The sequence below is a fragment of the Pipistrellus kuhlii genome, unplaced genomic scaffold, assembly GCF_014108245.1.
Source record: "Pipistrellus kuhlii isolate mPipKuh1 unplaced genomic scaffold, mPipKuh1.p scaffold_m20_p_1, whole genome shotgun sequence".
In the NCBI taxonomy this organism is placed as follows: domain Eukaryota; kingdom Metazoa; phylum Chordata; class Mammalia; order Chiroptera; family Vespertilionidae; genus Pipistrellus; species Pipistrellus kuhlii.
Window position 1 is genome coordinate 171,317,501 of NW_023425404.1, and position 18,365 is coordinate 171,335,865.

An 18,365-nucleotide genomic window follows, 5' to 3' on the forward strand; every position below is an offset into this window, starting at 1 on the left:
TTTTATTAAATTATTATCTGTGTGCATATTTTAACCCTCCCATACATACCCTCCCTCCCCAGAGTTTTGTGTCCATTGGTCGTTCTGATATGCATGTATACAAGTCCTTCGGTTGATCTCTTATCTCTCCCAGATCTCCCTAACCTCCCCTCTGTAATTTGACAATCTGCTTGTTGCTTTACTGTTTTTATATCTGTCTTTTGGATAATCAGTTTATAATGTTCTTTAATATCCATAAATGAGTGAGGTCATGTGGTATTTCTCTTTCATTGACTGGATTATTTCACTCAGCATGATGTTCTCTAGTTCTATCCAGGTTGCTGCAAATGATGAGAATTCCTTATTTTTTATGGCAGCATAGTATTCCATTGTGTAGATGTACCAAAGGTTTTTGATCCAATCGTCTGCTGACAGGCACCTAGGCTGTTTCCAAATTCTAGCTATTGTAGATTGTACTGCTATGAACATAGGGGTGCATATATCCTTTCTGATTGGTGTTTCTAGTTTCTTGGGATATATTCCTAGGAGTGGGATTACTGGGTCAAATGGGAGTTCCATTTTCAGTTTTTTGAGGAAACTCCATACTGTTCTCCATAGTGGTTGCACCAGTCTGCATTCCCACCAGCAGTGCACAAGGGTTCCTTTTTCTCCACAACCTCGCCAACACTTGTCGTTTGTTGATTTGTTGATGTTGTCTATTCTGACAGGTGTGAGATGGTACCGCATTATTGTTTTGATTTGCATCTCTTCTTAGAAGTATTTTTAAAAGTCAGTATGTTTTCCGCCAAAACCAGTTTGGCTCAGTGGATAGAGTGTCGGCCTGCGGACTGAAAGGTCCCGGGTTTGATTCCGGGCAAGGGCATATACCTTGGTTGCGGGCACATCCCTAGTGGGGGGTGTGCAAGAGGCAGCTGATCAATTTCTCTCTCTCATCGATGTTTCTAACTCTTCCTCTCTGTAAAAAACCAATACAATATATATTTTAAAAGTCAGTATGTTTTCCTAGTAGGTACATTTCTGTAAGGTCTATACTCGACTTCCTTGGTTTTTTTGTTTGTGTTTTTGTGTGTGTGTTTTTTTACCTCCTTTTCACTGTAGAATTCCCTGAGGCAGGATTTGCATTAATAAGTCCTCTCACTTTTCTTTGAAACTTAATACTTTCTCTGCTTTACATATAGAGGACCTTCAATGAATATATTTTAGATAATGAAATAAAGAATGGTAGACTTTATAATGAATGTAGAGAAATGAGGATTTAATTCAGAACCAGAAAATTTTTTTCACTGTGATTTTTTTCTGATATGTATTTATAGACAGTTTTAGGTTTTATCTATTAAAAGATGTAAGTCAGTTTCTTTGGGTGGAGAAGAATGAGATTGTGCTTGCATTTCACTAAGTGAATCAGATTTGTTTTCTTACTAAAACACATGTCCTCAAAGCTATAATTTGATTACTTAGGGAGTTTATGCCTTATTTGTTCTCTTTGGTTTTTCATTTCCTTCTTGCTCACTTATCCCCACCAGAGGGCAGGCGAAGGAAGGGAAAAAAGGAGGTATTAATTTCAGAGGTAGGCACCTTCCACTGGAGTATTTTGTCATGCTTCTGGAGTACATTAAGCAATAGGATCAGCCACTTTATCTATTTAAATATATTTAGTAGAGTGCTCAGTTACAACTTATGTAAGGTTGATTACTGGGTTTATTTAATTAGATAATTATATTTTAAATCTATATTCTTAGGTCCATATGTTGTAAATTATCACCCCTTTTTTTTTTGGCAATTCATGCCAATGTCTCCATTGCTACTGTTGGTAATTGCAATTGATTGTGATGAGTACTCTTTTTTTTATTTTTTAAAGTACATTGGAATGTTCATAATACAATATTGCTTTCATAAATCAAGTTCATAATACTATGAAGCTTGATGTTCCTGAGGTCTGTTAGTGAGTTTTAGAATCATAAGAGCATATTTTTAAATCCTCACTCGAGAGTATTTTTTCCATTGATTTTTAGAGAATGAAAGGGAGAGGGAGAGAAAGAGAGAAACACTGATGCGCGAGAGACACATCAGGTTGGTTACCTCCCACATGCCTCTAACCAAGGTCAGGAGCCTGCAATCCAGGTACCTGACCTTGACCAGAATATAACCCAGGATCCTTCAGCCACAGGCCAAACCGGCTAGACCATAATCTTTTGACTCCTAGCTAGTTTTACACTTCAGCTATACTAGTAGGTTTATTTGAAAGGATGACACACCTCAGGCCAAAGTAAATTTGTCTTAACATCATTACAGTGTCAGTTTTCAGAGTGTTAATGTTAAACTAGACGGATGCTAAAACTTTTATGGTCTGACTATTACTGTGAACACCCATTGTAAGATGTACAAGGACTTGCATACATGAAGTGCCGTTTCATGGCCGATAGCTGTTGGGCTTGTTATCAGCAGGAACAGCAAATGTCCTAAAAATCAGCCTCCAAACAGCTGGCACTTGGCCTGCGGGAGTGCAGCACCACCTAAGCTCACATGACGTGTCTGCTCTCTGACATACAGAGTGGACCTTATCTCCTCCTCATCAAGGAAATTGGTGCAGGCGCCTTTTCTGCCTGCTCCCAAGACTAGTAATGTAGAGGAGCCTCATCATGGACTTTTTAAAAAGAGTTGTGCCTCCCATCCTTTCGGGAGATGTGGTTGTGGAAGCTAGAGACGGTTTCCAGGAGGGTTCCCCCAGATTACTGAAGATGAGAAGTCTTAGCTTGTTTTCGTCAGAGAAGACTGTAGGTGAGGAAGATGGAATCACTATCAGGCACAGTCATTATGGCAAACATCGCCACCAACAACTCGGTAAAGTAAAATGGGAATAAGATGTATTATTTTTCAATCCTTTAAAAAGTATTTTAGGAAAGAAATTATTTTTACAAGTTTGAATTCTAGTGAGCAAAAAAATCTGTGTATTGAAAATCAAGTTTAAATATTATAAAATGTTTACTACGGTAAATACATAATTGGTATAAAATTATGTTATTATCAAAGTTTTGCTTCGAGTTTAGATGGAGAAATATTGATGCGATAAATCCAAGATGAAGCCATTAAAGGAGTTTATAGTTGGATGATCTTTGGGAAATGTGATATACTTATTGGAAAATGCTATTTGTAACCCATAAAATATGTAAATGAAAAATAAGATACGGAGTGTTTTTGCCTATCACCATAGAAACCATGTCCATTTTGTTTTAAAAATATACTCCATTATCTTCTGAAGATAGCAGATATATGGGGTAAAATATAAAAGGCCACATCTTTGAGTATAATCATGATTATTTGTGTCACAGTACCTTCATTTAATATAATCCCGCAAAGTTAAATTTAATGCCTTTTAAAGTTTGAGCAAATGATATTCTGTGTTAGAAGAGAAATCAGTTTTGCATATAGTACTGGTAAACAGCGAATATTAAAAGAAAGGAAATCCTTTAGAAAGAAAATGGAAAAATGCTATAAGTTTTTAAATTTTTGACTAAAATGTTTTGTATGATTATGACTTTTTTATTTTGGGGAATAAATAACTGCTTTTATAAGTGAATATAATATTTTACAGAAAGAAGAGAGTTTCTCTACAAGTTTGATATATATTCTTATAGCTGTTTCCTATGCATACCTTAACTTGCATATATACATTTTTATTTGTAGAATTTAAAAATGAGATTTACTATCCAGGCTGTTTTGATGTGTGAATTTACATTTAATACACCATAAACAATCTTTCTACCTTATTTAAAACACACTTCCTTGTGTGGATATAATTTATTCAATCAGTCCCTTATTAATGAACATTTAGAATGACTAATTTTTGGTTATTAAAAATAAATATCCATTTATGTATCACGTTATACCTTTGTATGATTGCTTCTATCCAAGTTTCTATGTGCATTACAAATTTTGGTCAGCAATGCCAAGTTACCTTTACAGAATTTCTCAATTTCAGCTCCTCAGGGCTGAGGATGAGTGGGAGTCCCCATTTCCTTGCATCCACACTCGCTCTGTTTGTCAGGTTAAAAATTATGGTCGTATTTGTGAGAAAACACACTTTCTTTTACATAATGGATATTTTTAAAACAAAAGACATGGAGCTTTTAAGCTTTAAAAAGAAATATATATTGATATCTACAATGTACTGGTACTAGAAGTTTCTCTCTCTTTTTTTTTTTTTATACTATTCACTCATTTGAATGAAGTAGAAGTGAGGCCACTGAGTTAGTACTTCTTGATTTCAGTTAAAATTGTATGTATTTCAGCACTTAGTTTTGTGTTCAATAGTGCAAGTATAAATGAGTGAAACGTGAATATACTAGTGTTAATATATGCAGATATTTAAGTTATTAAAAACTACTTTTTCTTTAACTTTCAGCCTTGAATCATTTTCTTTACCACAGCCTGTGTGGTTGGACTTGATGTTTAAATGTAACATACTATGCCCATTAGTTTAATATGGCACCTTTTATTTAAAAAAAAAAAAAAAGACATTTAAGCATAGCAGAAATGTTACAAAATGTAATAATTAGATTTTGTAATTTATGTTAATTTTCACGTAAGCACGTAATTGAATGATTAAGAATTTTCCGTAGTATCTATCATTTTCCTTTTAACTCCAAAAATTTTCCGTAGTACCTATCATGTTCCTTTTAACTCTAAAAATATTTGTAGATGATTATGCTTTCTTTAACAAAAGTATTTGCAAATTTGTGAGGTATTTGCAGGGGTTGATATGTTGAAGAAAGTGTATCTTTGCTTTTGATAATTTTTTTTTTTACTTTTTAACTTTCTCTAAATATTAAGTAACTTAATATTTTTAAATTTCATGGAAATTCTTAAGCAACACATTGGATTTATCAGAAATCCCCCTTTCTCTGTAAAATATGTTAATTAACAAATGCTTCTTGTACACCAAACTGTTCAACTCTTCTGCTATCATTTCTGCTCCCACCAGGTTGAGTTGTGTGCTCACCAAGAGTTGAGTGTATTTTATTTTATTATTATTATTTTTTGAGTTGAGTGTATTTTAAACCAAACCTGTTCATGCCAATTATACTTGTAATTGAGATCATATAACTTAGTTAAATATTACATAATTCAGTAAAATTATGAGACTGAAAAGAAAGAACTATTGTGGTGTAAACAGAGTTGAATACTTTGACCAGACTCCATACAAATGAATTTCTAAAACAGTTTGCTTTGGAATTGCGGGGAGGCCATAGAAGTGTACGTGATTGGAAGGATTTTGCCCTCAGATATATTCAGTTTCCTTGTCCTCTTTGAAGAAATTGAAACTGGAAATCATAAATGATGTACAAAGGTTAGATTTTAGGCAAGAAAGCTATTAGCAAATTCACCCTAAGAGACAAGTACTTGGCACTGTATTAAAAGGCTAGGGAATAAACTTGGATTTTATAATTTCAGTTAAAAATAAAACCTTCGGTGGACCTGTAGATCCCTCCTCCACAATTCCTACTTTAATGAATGTTTTGATTCTTTGATTAACTAACAGTATAATTTATAACAAAGGGACTCTACTGTACCTAATTGTATAATGTTGCAGTTTTTGTTAAAGAAGGAAGTCACTCATTTGCTACCCCTCTTCCTTAAGAAAAAAGGAATCAAAGATTCATGTATTTGTGTTACAAATTTTATTTATAAGCTGCTTAAATATTCATATAATTTTTGTGTGGTCATAGTCATGTGATCAAAGACCGATTTCACTGATAACTATTAGTAGAATTGGCACAATTAATGTGTGGCCTCCCACATCAAAGTTGTGTGAGGAGAAAATGCCCTTCACTGACCACTGAGGAGCAGTGACCATTAGGCACGGCCATGAGTCAGACCCTAAGGATCAGGCAGTGTGTGTCCACAGGCTTCCGTTGTGGCAGCTGCAGAGTCCTTGGATCTCCAGGATTGGGTTATTTTTATTCTTATGAATCAAACTTAATTTCGTTGTTGTGCATTCTGTTTGGAGTCAAGAATAACTGAGTGTAAATACAAGATATACTTCTTTTCTTTTTTTTAATTTATCCTTGTTGTTGAAAGTATTACAGATGCCCTCCCTTTCCCCACCATTGAACCCTCTACCTTGCACCTGCCCCTCCTCCCCCAGGCCCACTGCTCTGTTGTCTGTGACCACAGATTATGGATAAGTTCTTCTGTTAATCTCTTCCCATTATGCCCTTCTCACCCCTCACTTTCCCTCTGAGGCTGGCTAGGGCAAGATTTATCTTTATAATTCACCAAGACCAGAGATAATGATAATTGAACAGAACTAAGCATATGTCAACATTAAGGATGAAAGAAATTTTTGAGCACTCTCTGTGCTCTGGGCATTATTTTCTTGTTTTGTTTTACCAATAGCTGAGATGGTATAATTGGTCTATTTAGTGCATTCAAATCTCCTCCCCCCCCCCCACCCCCTCTCTTCAACAGACTATAAGGTGAGCATGGACTGTGCTATGTCTACTGATGTGTGCCAGGGCTTGGAACAGAAAAGTTGCTTAGTAAATATTGGTTGAATGAGCAAATGTTGTCTAAGTTGTCTTGAAAACTGAGTGAGACAGGGTGTTATGTAAAGTTTTGAAAGTTCAGAGAGGCTTTAACCAAAGTATTTGTTTTTTTTTTTTACTACTGAATGCTCTAGTCATGCTATTTAATATATATATATATATATATATATATATATATATATATATATATATATATATATATATATATATATATATATTTTTTTTTTTTTTTTTTTTTTATTGATTTCAGAGAGGAAGGGAGATAGAGATAGAAACATCAATGAGAGAGAATCATTGATCGGCTGCCTTCTGTACGCCCCCTACTGGGGATTGAGCAACCCAGGCATGTGCCCTTGACCAGAATCGAACCTCAGACTCTTCATTCTGGAGGTGGATGCTCTATTCACAGAGCCAAACTAGCTAGGGCTAGTCATACCATTATTTTAAAGTCAGGCATTTGCTCTTTCTTTCTATGCCATCTCATTGCAGTGTTGATGTTTTGAATCTTTATGTATAAACTTATTTTTAAAGGCTAGTTGTATCTACCAAGGCCAGCTGTTCTATTAAAGAAACACACCTCTGGCCAAAACTGGTTTGGCTTAGTGCATAGAGCGTTGGCCTGCAGACTGAAAGGTCCCGGGTTCAATTCCGGTCAAGGGCATGTACCTTGGTTGCAGGCACATCCCCAGTGTGTAGGAGGCAGCTCATAGTGTCTCTCATCGATGTTTCTAGCTCTCTATCTCTACCTTCCTCTCTGTAAAAAACAAACAAACAAAAAAAAATCAATAAAATATTAAAAAAAGAAACACACCTCTGGGGGTGCCTTTATTTTAATAAGAGCTGTATTTTCATAGGCAACAACTCTAATTCCAGTAGATACTGAGCATTACTCTTTGAGAGTCTGTGTTTCACTTTAATGAACAATTGATAATTATTTTTATAACACTGGTTAGAAAAGCTGATTAAGGGAATAGCGATTTTACATGACTTTTTCAAAAACACTTAAGAGGTGCACATTGAGATACCATTTCCATTTCATTACAAAGTGTTAATGACTTCATGGGTTATAAACATTTAAATAGAATACGGGTATACCTCTCCTGAGATAATTCAGGACAGCTCACTAGCCAGGACAAACCAAAATGTAGCACTTGTTAAAAATTCCAAAAGCCTTTTGGTTGAGCTTTAAAGGCTGCTGTCTACATTTGACTAGTAAAGAAAAGGGAATGCTAATTGTTACTAAAGTATTTTTTAAGTAAGTTTTTATTGATTTCAGAGAGAGGAAGGGAGAGGGAGAGATAGAAGCATCAATGATGAGAGAAAATCATTGATTAGCTGCCTCCTACACGTCCTCTACTGGCGATCGAGCTCACAACCCGGGCATGTGCCCTGATCAGAAATTGAACTAGTGACTTCTTGGTTCTTGGGTTGAAGCTCAACCACTGGCCCACGCTGGCCAATCAGCTAAGGTATTTTAAATGTGATCTTTTCAGTTTTGATTTTTGGAGAACCATTACCCTCAGTGGTTAGATTTTACACCTCCAGAAGAGCTTTTTTTGTGTGTGTGTGTGTGTGTGTGTGTGTGTGTGTGTGTGTTTAAGTTTTTGGGTTTTTTTTGGTACATTATGTATTGGGTAGAGGAATAGCATGGCAGGCCAGTTTCTTCTCAGAAGGGAATGAGATGGATTTGTCTTTATCAAAGACTAGATTATGAATAGAGAGTTTAAAGAAGGTCCTGGGAGAACAAGGAAACGAAATAGGTTTTCTCCTGATACTTCAAACGCATGTGGTGATAACGGACCAAAGGAGATGAAGAATCATTTGGAACTCAGATGTGATAAAAAGGTGGTTGGGCAGGGCGGTGTCCTGAAGAACCTGAGAGCTCCAATTAATGACCAGTCTGCTAGGGGATTGCTGGCCTGATTCACATGGAACCTTGTACTCACCACGTATGAAGGGACTTAGGAATTCTTCTTGCTTATGCAAATGGGACTTGGAAGTTTTAGTTTTTTGTAGAGTCATGAAATTAAGGAGATTTTCTTACATAAGAGGACCTTGAGAGTATTTTTCAGAAGCCCTATTGTTGTTAAATACATGCCTTCTCAGAATCTGTGAGAATGCTCATGACAGAGGAGAGACACTGGGAAGACGCAGGTGTGATACTGGGAGGCAGTGGAGTGAGTTTTGAAGGAGTGCTGTGGGACTCTGATCCAGACGGAGCTGAGCTCCACCAGTGACTGGCCGGATGCCCTGGAATAGGCTCCGTCATCTCCCCAGGCCAGTTGGCCTCCCCATGAGTGGTTCTTCTTTGTAGTATTGTTTTTAAGATGATAAAAATATGGCTGCAAAACTGACACCTAGTTTAATACTTGGTGTCTATTGCTTACAGAAACTTTTGGAATTTTGACTTGGTGGTAGATGAATCACATTTAATTAGAATTTAACCTTGGAGCATCCCATCATGGGAATCTGGGTCTAGGTCTTCTGTTGTGCACAGCTCACCGAAGTTTTAGCACGTGGTTTAGAGCAGGGCGAGAGTTCAGGGGTGCTTTCGTTGTATCACCTCTTCCTGTGCTTTCTTCTCTGTCCACAGTGTGTGCTCTTCCAGGCACTATGGCCAAACGACTGTGAGGTTCAGCTACAGGGAGTTTTAGAAGTTAGTGCAGCAGTACTACTTTCGTAGCTTCTCTTGGCTATTTTTAAAGTCAGCCTAATGCTTCTTGAGAAGAATCATTTTAGACTGTCTCCTCACATTACATGGATATATATATATATATATATATATATATATATATATATATATATATTTAAAAATTGAAGCAGTTAAGTATGGCTAGAGTTAGGGTCAGGATCTTTACTTGAACATTTAGAAAGCACTTGCAAGAAACTTAATTGAAATAAAGACATCTGTTTCTCTTTTTAAGGAGCATGGAAAAGCTCCCTCTCTATCCCACTCACTCCGCCCTTTCCTACTCGCAGGACTGATGCTTATTCAGTGTGCAGGGGTATCCAAATGCAGACCTTTGAAATATTACAGTTCCTCCCATCAGTTGATATTTAGCTACTGTGCCATCTCCTCCTCCAAGCACTCCTGCTGCTCCAGCCCTCTGTCTGTCCCCCAGGACCCTCTTGGTCCCCACCCCCCCCCCCCCCCCCGATTCCTCAACCGAAAGGTGAATCCTAAGCACATCAGGACCCACTGCCACTTACCGTATCTTCCTGGTAGCTGACTACTTTGATGATTACCCCTGCTTAGTCTCACTGAAGAAGCAAAAAGGAGGAGTTATATCTAAGATAAAATAGTTGGGAAAAATGGGGAGGGAGGTAAGAAAAATATACAACTAAATAAATTGTTAGTCACAACATACTGAAATAATAAAAGTGTAAAAAGATGAATCATGTGACAATGTTTATATTGGAAGATGCTAAAGAAAATAATAGAGTTGGGGTTGGAAAAAAACACATGGTAAAATAGGTTAAGATGACTAATGCTAAACGTAAGTTTAAAAATGTCACTAAAGGAACATACTAGAAAGGTTAAACAAAAATGTGCTATAAAAGAAATTCAGGAAGCAAGTTACTTCCACCCATGTGCCAATAGTGGCCTTTGGATTGAGGCAGCTATGGAGAGTAACAGGCTTCCAGTCCTGATGATTCCTGGGACTGGATCTCTGCAGGGGGAATTGTGGTCTCTGTGTGCCTGTCCCTGGGTTTGCATAGTTGACCCCATCCCAGCTTCACCCCAGTTCCTTATTCCCTGAGTCATGCCTCTATCTCATTGTCTACTAGCTTCTACTATTCCATTTAATATAGAAGTGTTTCTTTCATCAGATAGTTCTTTGTGAACAGAATTGGTCTTATTTATTGGGGGTATCCCTAGAGTTTAGCCCAATGGCACGCACTTAGTAAGGAGTTAGTAAATATTTGTTGGATGTTAGAGTTCTGTGTCATCTGGCCTTTGTCCCTTTTGTGCCAGAACAAGTTTTTACTTGTTACCCTGAGCTGCTGTCAGTGGCCATATTTAGCCCACTGACTGTTCCTTCAAAACCATTTAGCACATTGCTCAGTGGGCAGTGGCTCCTCAGGCAAAACCAGCCTTCCATTCATTTCAAATGGAAAGAGAGAGGAAAAAACCAACAACAAACCACACCAAAAACCTCAAGTTGAGCAAACGATGATGTAGACCAGAGCTTGGCAAACCTTTTCTGTGAAGGGCCAGGTAGTAAATATTTTCGGCTTTACACACCACAAGTCTCTGTCACAGCTGCCCAGCTCTCTGGCTTCGTAGAGCAAAGGGAGCCTAGATGATACACGAATGTACGTGTGGCCCCGTTCCAGCACGGCTCTAGTTACAGAAGCTGGCGATGAACCAGACTTGGCCCGAGGGCCAAAGTGTTCCAACCACTAAGCTATAGAATATGGAAGCGACTATTGCTAACATCAGAGGACTTCCTGCATATAATCACCTGGGAAACGGGGACTGGGAGATTTAAAGAAAGGGTCCAATATTATACTTTTTTGTATTTTTTTTTGCAACCCTTGGAATAGTGTTTTACCTACAGTAGGTGTTCAATAAATACTGATTTGATTGGGGTTCCAACTATATTACTTATTCTCCAGGGCTTCTGTCATCTCATCTGAAGTTTAAGGGTTTATGCTATGTGGTTTTTAATGTTTCTCCATTAAAAATAAATCTGTCATATTGCAAGGGCAGGTGGTTTATTCTTTAAAAAGTAATCGTTGGATTATCACATTTTCTCTATGCCTTTAATAGCCTGATGTGGAATTCTGGGAAATGGTTGCTTTTATGAATCCTGTTTGTGGACCTTTCCACAATGGGGAACTCATTGTCCACCAGGCTGTACCTGTACCTTCCACCCATCTCTATCACCTCATCCTGCCACTTGATGAAACCTTCTCTCTCCCTCTCTCTCTCTTTCTCTCCCTCCCTCCCTCCCTCCTCTCTCTCTCTCTCTGTCTTTTTTAAAGAATAAAGGTAACCTAGACAGTCTCAGGTGATTCTCTGTAGGAAGATAGCGATCAAGGTGAGGACCAATCAGTCTGTTTGTCTTTTAGAATTACATTTTTCGAAAATATGTATCAGGAAAGCAAACATTCCATCATTACTTTATTCATTTAAACATTATAAATAAACATTAGTCCAAAATAATTGTAAATAGTACATATGTAAATTTTTACCAGCATACCTAAATTCTAAATTCTTCTTTCAGTTAAACTTTTGATGGATTTTTTTTTATAGATTTTTAATAAAAAGTGATTTGTTTTAAGATTAGATAAATTGTCTGATGATCTTTTAGACTGTTCTCAAGAAGTGTAAGCTGGAATATATTTCTAGTCTACGAAGTGGAGAAACTTCAGAATACACTAAAAAAGTTTTTATAAGGAATACAGAAATTTTTTCTTTATTATATCTTAGTATATCTTAGGCTTTTGAAGTTTCCTAGTCTCTATTTTTAAGTAAGTATAGATCTGTGCTAAAAATAACAACCTATATAATAAGAGGTAATATGTAAATTGACAGCCACACCCTCACACACAAGATGGCTGCTCCCATGTCATCATAAGATAGCTGCCACAAGATGGCCGGCAGGGGAGAGCAGTTGGGGGTAACTAGGTCGGCAGGGGAGGGCAATTGGGGGCAATCATGCTGGCAGGGGAGCAGTTGGACATTGATCATGCTGGCAAAGGAGTGGTTGGGGCAATCAAGAAGGCAGGCAGAAGCAATTAGGAGCCAGCAGTCTTGTATGGTGAGAAGGATGTCCAACTGTGGGATCGGGCCTAAACCAGCAGTTGGACATCCCCCGAGGAATCCCAGATTGGAGAGGCTGCAGGCTGGGATGAGGGACCCCCATTCTCCTCTAGTAAGCAATAATAATATTTTTATAAATTAATTTGGAGGAGCTCCTCTTAAACTTTAATGGGCTTAACAATGACCTCAGACATCTTATTTTTAAAAAGTGGGCTCTGATTTACTAGATTTGGAGGGGCTTTAACGAATATTAAGATTAAGAATCAGGTTCTTTCAAATTACTTTTAATATAGTACATTATGATTACGTTTACCCACGCATGAATATGTTTCTGTGTCTCAGTCTGGCCCATTTAATTCTGCTGGGCAATCTCTTCATCTTTTCATTCTACCCCAGCTAGCACTCTCCTTTCTAAGTGTGATTTTTGTCTTTACATTTAGTCGCCTCTGCAGTTGGACTTTTCTTATTTAGACTCTCTTATATTTTAATACAGCCTTGCTGACTCACTCCTTTGTTTTAAAATTGTGAAGAGTGCTATCAAAGGTGGCTCAAACAATAAAAACCTCTAGCTGATTGAGAACTTCCTATGCTACTGACAAAGTAGGAAACATTCAGAAAGGCAAGTGTTGGCGGGAATTAGGGAGCCTTCACCTTGTGGTGGCTGCTTCCTGGATAAGGTGACCATAGGTCCTCACTGACCCGGGACAGTTGGCGGTTTACATCTCTGTCTTGGCTTGTTTTCAATAGTGCCCATCTCTGCCCTCAAAAAATGACCTGCTTTGGACAACACATTTTGTTTTCATCCTGTTCATGTTTCTTAGAATTTTTCTTACACTTTCCCAGTAATGCTTATTCCCCTTTCTTCCCAATACATCTGTCTACCCTATATTGACAATGAAAGCACCTTAGTACTAACAATCTAGTGTCTTTGTAGGTGATGACTATACATTGTGTGCATTGTAAAAATATAAATCCAGTAACTAGCAGCCTTTTGAACAGAAAAATTTAAATCTGGATTTTTTTTTAAAGCAGTATTTTCAAAAATTATTTTACAAACTATTTCTGGAGTCTCAATAATGAATTTTAAGTATATTCCGAAACAGGTTTTGTGTTTTTTTGTGTGTGTCTCCCCCCTCCGTTGAAGAAATAAGTTCTTACCACTGGGCCACAAACCCCGCCCCCCCCCCCTTTGAAGAAATAAGTTCTTACCACTGGGCCAAGTGATATCAAATTGGTAAGACTTATTAGGGCAAAGAAGAAAGTATGATTACGGGGTCTGGACTGCTTCATTTTAAGCAGAGGAAGCATTTATTTTTTTATTTTTGTGTGAAATATATAAAAAGAACTTCAACCAAAAACTAGGAACAATTGGGCTATTAATAAATACCCTGTGTCAGGAAGGTAACAGTAATTGTACCTCACGGCATACGCAAGCAATGGAATTGCTGCACAGGTAACCACTCCTAAAATACAGAGCTTACCTAGTTAAAATGCTTCTTTACTCTTTTGCATTGCTAATTTGAAGATATATTGGTGCATTGGTCCAATCTGACATTCGTAGAAAATTTACCCTTTTGCCAAGACCGGTTTGGCTCAATGGATAGAGCGTCGGCTTGGGGACTGAAGGGTCCCAGGTTCGATTCCAGTCAAGGGCATGTACCTTGGTTGCGGGCATATCCCCAGTAGGGGATGTGCAAGAGGCAGCTGATCGATGACTCTCTCTCTCATCGATGTTTCTAACTCTCTGTCTCTCTCCCTTCCTCTCTGTACAAAATCAATAAAATATATTTAAAAAAAAAAAAAAGAAAATTTACCCTTTTATAGCTGTACCATTAATTCAGAGACTTGGCAGATACTTCTGAAATACGCATTTAATTTGGACATGACCTGAAAGTTTCCCATCTAGAAATCTAGACGGGATTCTGGCTTAAGTGTTTCAGGAGCAGATTCCCTTCATTAGTCTCCTGTTATTTCATTTGTCCTTTCCTAGTGCTGGATCTGAATTATTGTTCCTTTGTTGTTATTTTTCTTCATCTCAGCCGAGGCCATTAATTTGTGGTTATTTTTGGCTAGCAAGTACTTGAAAATAAGGAATTTGGTTTTTCCTCCTCATCAATGGAGAAGACAGCTGGAAGACTTGTGGGGTTGGTTATCTGTCCCTACACTCTCATCTCTGGGCCTGACATCCCTTTTGAACTATACAGCCAGGACTCTTCTTGATGTGACCAATGTATGTTTAGTACCGTCTGTGCAGTCACCGAGGCCTAATGGTAGTTCAGCTTTAATTTTTTTATCCTATTCTATCAGTCACTAAATACATCAAGAAGTATGTCTGAAGGAAAATTGGAATCTCTCTTCTTCCCATCCTTATTGCCTTTTCCTGAATTATTTTAAATATATTATTAATTTTTTAAGTCATTATCTCTCACCATAGCAATTTAAATAGCCCTTTGAGCCCCGCCTATGTGGTTAAGTGTCGTGTCAAGCCATAAGTCAGGAGGTCACCGGTTCTATTCCTGGTCAGAGCATATGCCTGGGTTGTGGGCTTGATCCCCCGTGGGAGGTGGGCAGGAGACAGCCAATCAATGGTTCTCTCTCATTGATGTTTCTATCTATCCCTCTCCCTAAAATCAATAAAAACATACTCTAAACAACTTTTAAAAATAAATAAATGGCCCATTGACTTCCGTTGTGTTCTCCCCCAGCCCATTCCTTACCTAATTACTAATCAGTTTCCTGCTCAAAACTCTTCTGTAGCATTTGATGATCAACTTCAGCATTTCCTGGAGCCCTGTGGGTTTTTCAGGGCTTCTTTGTGAATCTTCTCAGGCAAGGGAAAGAACCAAGTGGATAGGAATCTGGTGATCTAATCCTGGTCAAAGTTACTTTGATTTTAATTTAAAAAAAAAAAAAAAAAAGCATTTCTTAACACTACACGAATTTGCATGTCATCCTTGCGCTGGGGTCACCGTAATCATCTCTGTATTGTTTCAGTTTTACGATAGGTGCTGCCGAAGCAAGCACAGTCTGTTTTTCCTTTTGAGGTTAAGCATAAAGATTCATTCTTCAGAAGAGGGAGACACTCATAGCCACAGCCACATCCACCTTTGGGTCCTAACCCTCCCAAGAGCACCAAGATCTAGTTTAGTCATTTAGCACCTATCATAGCACAGTGTTTGGACCATTTATACTTAATATAATTGGTGACACGATTGAGCATAAATCTATATTGCTGTTGTTTCCTATTGTCCCATCTGTTATATTTTCTTTTTTCCCTTCTTTCCTTGTCTCCTTTTAGTATATATTTTTAGTATTCTAATTTATTCTACTATTGCTTTATTAAATTCTCTTTTTAAACCATTTGCTTTAGAGTTTACAAAATCAATTTGAACTTGTCATTGTTTACTTTCAAATAATAGCATAATACTGTATTTGATGTATAATAAGAACCTGAAACTTTATACTTCTTTCTCCCATCCATCCTTTGTGCTATTATAATCACACTAGGGGCCCAGTGCATGAATTCATGCACCTTATAAAGGAACTGTAGGCTGCAAGGCTGTGGTTGGCACAGGGGCGGGTCTCAGCCCATCCTCCAAGTCCCCGCCTTGCCCCTTTCACCACAAACCCCTCTCACCCAGTCCCCTGTCTGCTGGCAGCCCCAATTCAGCCACCGCTACCTACCGCTGCTCCCATGAGCTGATGGTGCCAGCCCCACTTGCACCCGCTGTTGGCACGGAATGGTGGGAGCTGGCACCAGAAGCAGGTGCAAGTGGCAACTGCTGCCCTGATCACCCCTTAGGAGCTGGGGGAGGTGGAGAAGCCCTCAGGGGTGATTGGGACTGGCCCCAGGTGCTGGCAGAAGGTGCGAGTAGTGACTCTGGCACCAGCTGCAGGTGCGAGCGGGGCCGTCGCCAGGCCAGCAGCGGGTGTGAGAGGCGGCTGCTGGCCCCAGTCGCCCCTCAGGAGCAGGGGGTGGTGGAGAAGCCCTGAGGGGTGATCGGGGCCGGCAGCTGCCACTCACATCCACTGACGGTGCCAAGTGATTGTGGCTGGCACTGGGCTCTGGCAGTGAGTGCAAGCAGTGGCTCTGGCAGCCAGTGCAAGAAGGGCTGGCGCTGGCAGCAAGTGCGGATGTGGGTCGGGACCGTGGCTCATGGGAGCAAAGAATTTTCAGTAACCACCAGAGGCTCACCCCAATGACAGCAACCGGCACCCTGCCTTGGTCTGGAGCCCCTGCTCACCTGTTCTACCATCCTGCTGTGGCCGATGCCTGCCTTCCCCCCCCCCCCCCCCACTTACCCCCTAGTGGTCAGCGCATATTTTAGCGACCAGTTGTTTGGTTGTTCAGTCTATTTGCATATTAGCCTTTTATTATATAGGATGTTTTATTTCCTCATATGTTATAAATCTTGACAGTACATTGTTAACCACTTTTGTTTGAAGCAGTCAATTAAAATTTAAAATGAGAAATAAAAGGTCTTACTTTTACATTTGCCTTTTATGCCACTCTTCATAATTTGTATGGATTCAAGTTTTCATCTTATATACTTCCTGCCTGAACAACTTTATGTAACATTTTTTATATGTAAATCTTTTGTTGATAAATTCTTTCAGCTTTTGTCTATCTTGGAAAATTTTTTTGCTTGTATCTTGACAAGATACTTTCACTGGATATAGAATTGTAACTCACCAATTTCTATGCTTTAAGCTTTTCAGTGATGTCATTACAACTTCTGCCATGAATAGTTTCAGTTGAAACGTTTGTGTTCATTTTTAGCTTTGTTCCTGCGTATGCAATGTGACATTTTCCCCTCCCGGTTTTAAGATTTTCTTTGTCATTTGGTTTTCAGGAGTTTGATTATGGCATACCTTGGCATGTATTCTTTTGGTCCATGAATTCTTGCTTGAGGTTTGAGTGTTTTGGACTTGTGGGTCTTCCATCAATTTTTTAGAAATTCTGATCATTATTTCTTCAGATAGTATTTTCTCTTCGCTTCTCTGAGATTCCAATAACACTTATGTTAGACTATTTGATGTTCTTGTGAAGGTCAGTGAGGTTTTATGCGTTCTTTTCACTGTTTTGTTATCTCTTCTTGACTTTGGAGAGTTATTATTTCCATTTCTCCAAGTTTACTAATCTTCTGTTCTGTGAAATCTATAATAGTTTCTCCGAGTTTCCTTGTTTTTGATGACCACAATAGTCTTAAGGAGTATTGGTTGAGTATTTTTAAGACTGTTCATTTTGGGTGTATATGATTTTTTTTCTTACTTAGTCTGGGATTATAGGTTTTGGGAAGAATGCCACTTTCATCATCAAGAATGTGTGCTCTTTAAAAAATATATATTTTATTCATTTTTTTACAGAGAGGGAGAGGGATAGAGAGCTAGAAACATCGACCAGCTGCCTCCTGCACACCCTCTACCAGGGATGTGCCCGCAACCCGTGTACATGCCCTTGACTGGAATCGAACCTGGGACCCTTCAGTCCGCAGACCGACACTCTGTCCACTGAGTCAAACCGGTTCTGGCAAGAATGTGTGCTCTTAACGTATCACTGATGAGTTTAATCTTGACCTCCTGGCTGAAGTAGTATTTGTCGGTTTCTTCACAATAAAATTCCTCTTTCCCTCTGCTATCTACATTGTACCCTTTCAAAGAAGGTCACTAAGTATAGCTCATGTTTTTAAGGATCTGGGAGTAATGCTCCTCCTTGAGAGTGAATAAATTATTTAGAATTCTTCTGAATGTGTATCATGGATCCCCAAGTCCATCCTCACATTTAATGATCTGCTAGAAGGACTCACAGGACACAGCATGTCATTGTACTCACAGCTATGATTAAGGATAGTAAAAGGACAGTAAGCAAAATCAGCAGGGTGCAAAAGCACGTTGGATGAAATCCAGAGGAAACCAGGCACAAGCCTTCAGAGCATCTCCCAGTAGCACCAGAGAGGAGGCAGTTGATTGTCCAGCATTGAGCTACGACACCACGGGTGAAATGTTACCAGCCACGGAGCTCAGTAGAGACCCAGTGCCCAGGACTTTTA

At 38.7% G+C, this 18,365-nt stretch overlaps 1 protein-coding gene and 1 non-coding gene across 6 annotated transcripts in view; one reads left to right on the plus strand and one right to left on the minus strand.

Moving 5' to 3' along the window:
* The first annotated feature begins 2,570 nt into the window (after positions 1 to 2,570).
* FRYL (FRY like transcription coactivator) overlaps positions 2,571 to 18,365 on the plus strand; it is a 177,895-nt gene continuing 162,100 nt past the window's right edge. For 2 of the 5 annotated variants that reach the window (XM_036416789.2, XM_036416848.2), the window contains exon 1: positions 2,572 to 2,841. In XM_036416789.2, coding sequence (XP_036272682.2) covers positions 2,640 to 2,841 — 202 coding nt within the window. In that variant the 5' untranslated portion in view covers positions 2,572 to 2,639. Of the gene's footprint in view, positions 2,842 to 18,365 lie in introns of all 5 variants that reach the window. The other 3 variants (XM_045572781.1, XM_036416818.2, XM_036416838.2) reach the window with 3 other exon arrangements.
* LOC118710069 lies at positions 15,233 to 15,339 on the minus strand. The gene has a single exon (XR_004985286.1). It is a non-coding gene; the product is annotated as a U6 spliceosomal RNA (small nuclear RNA).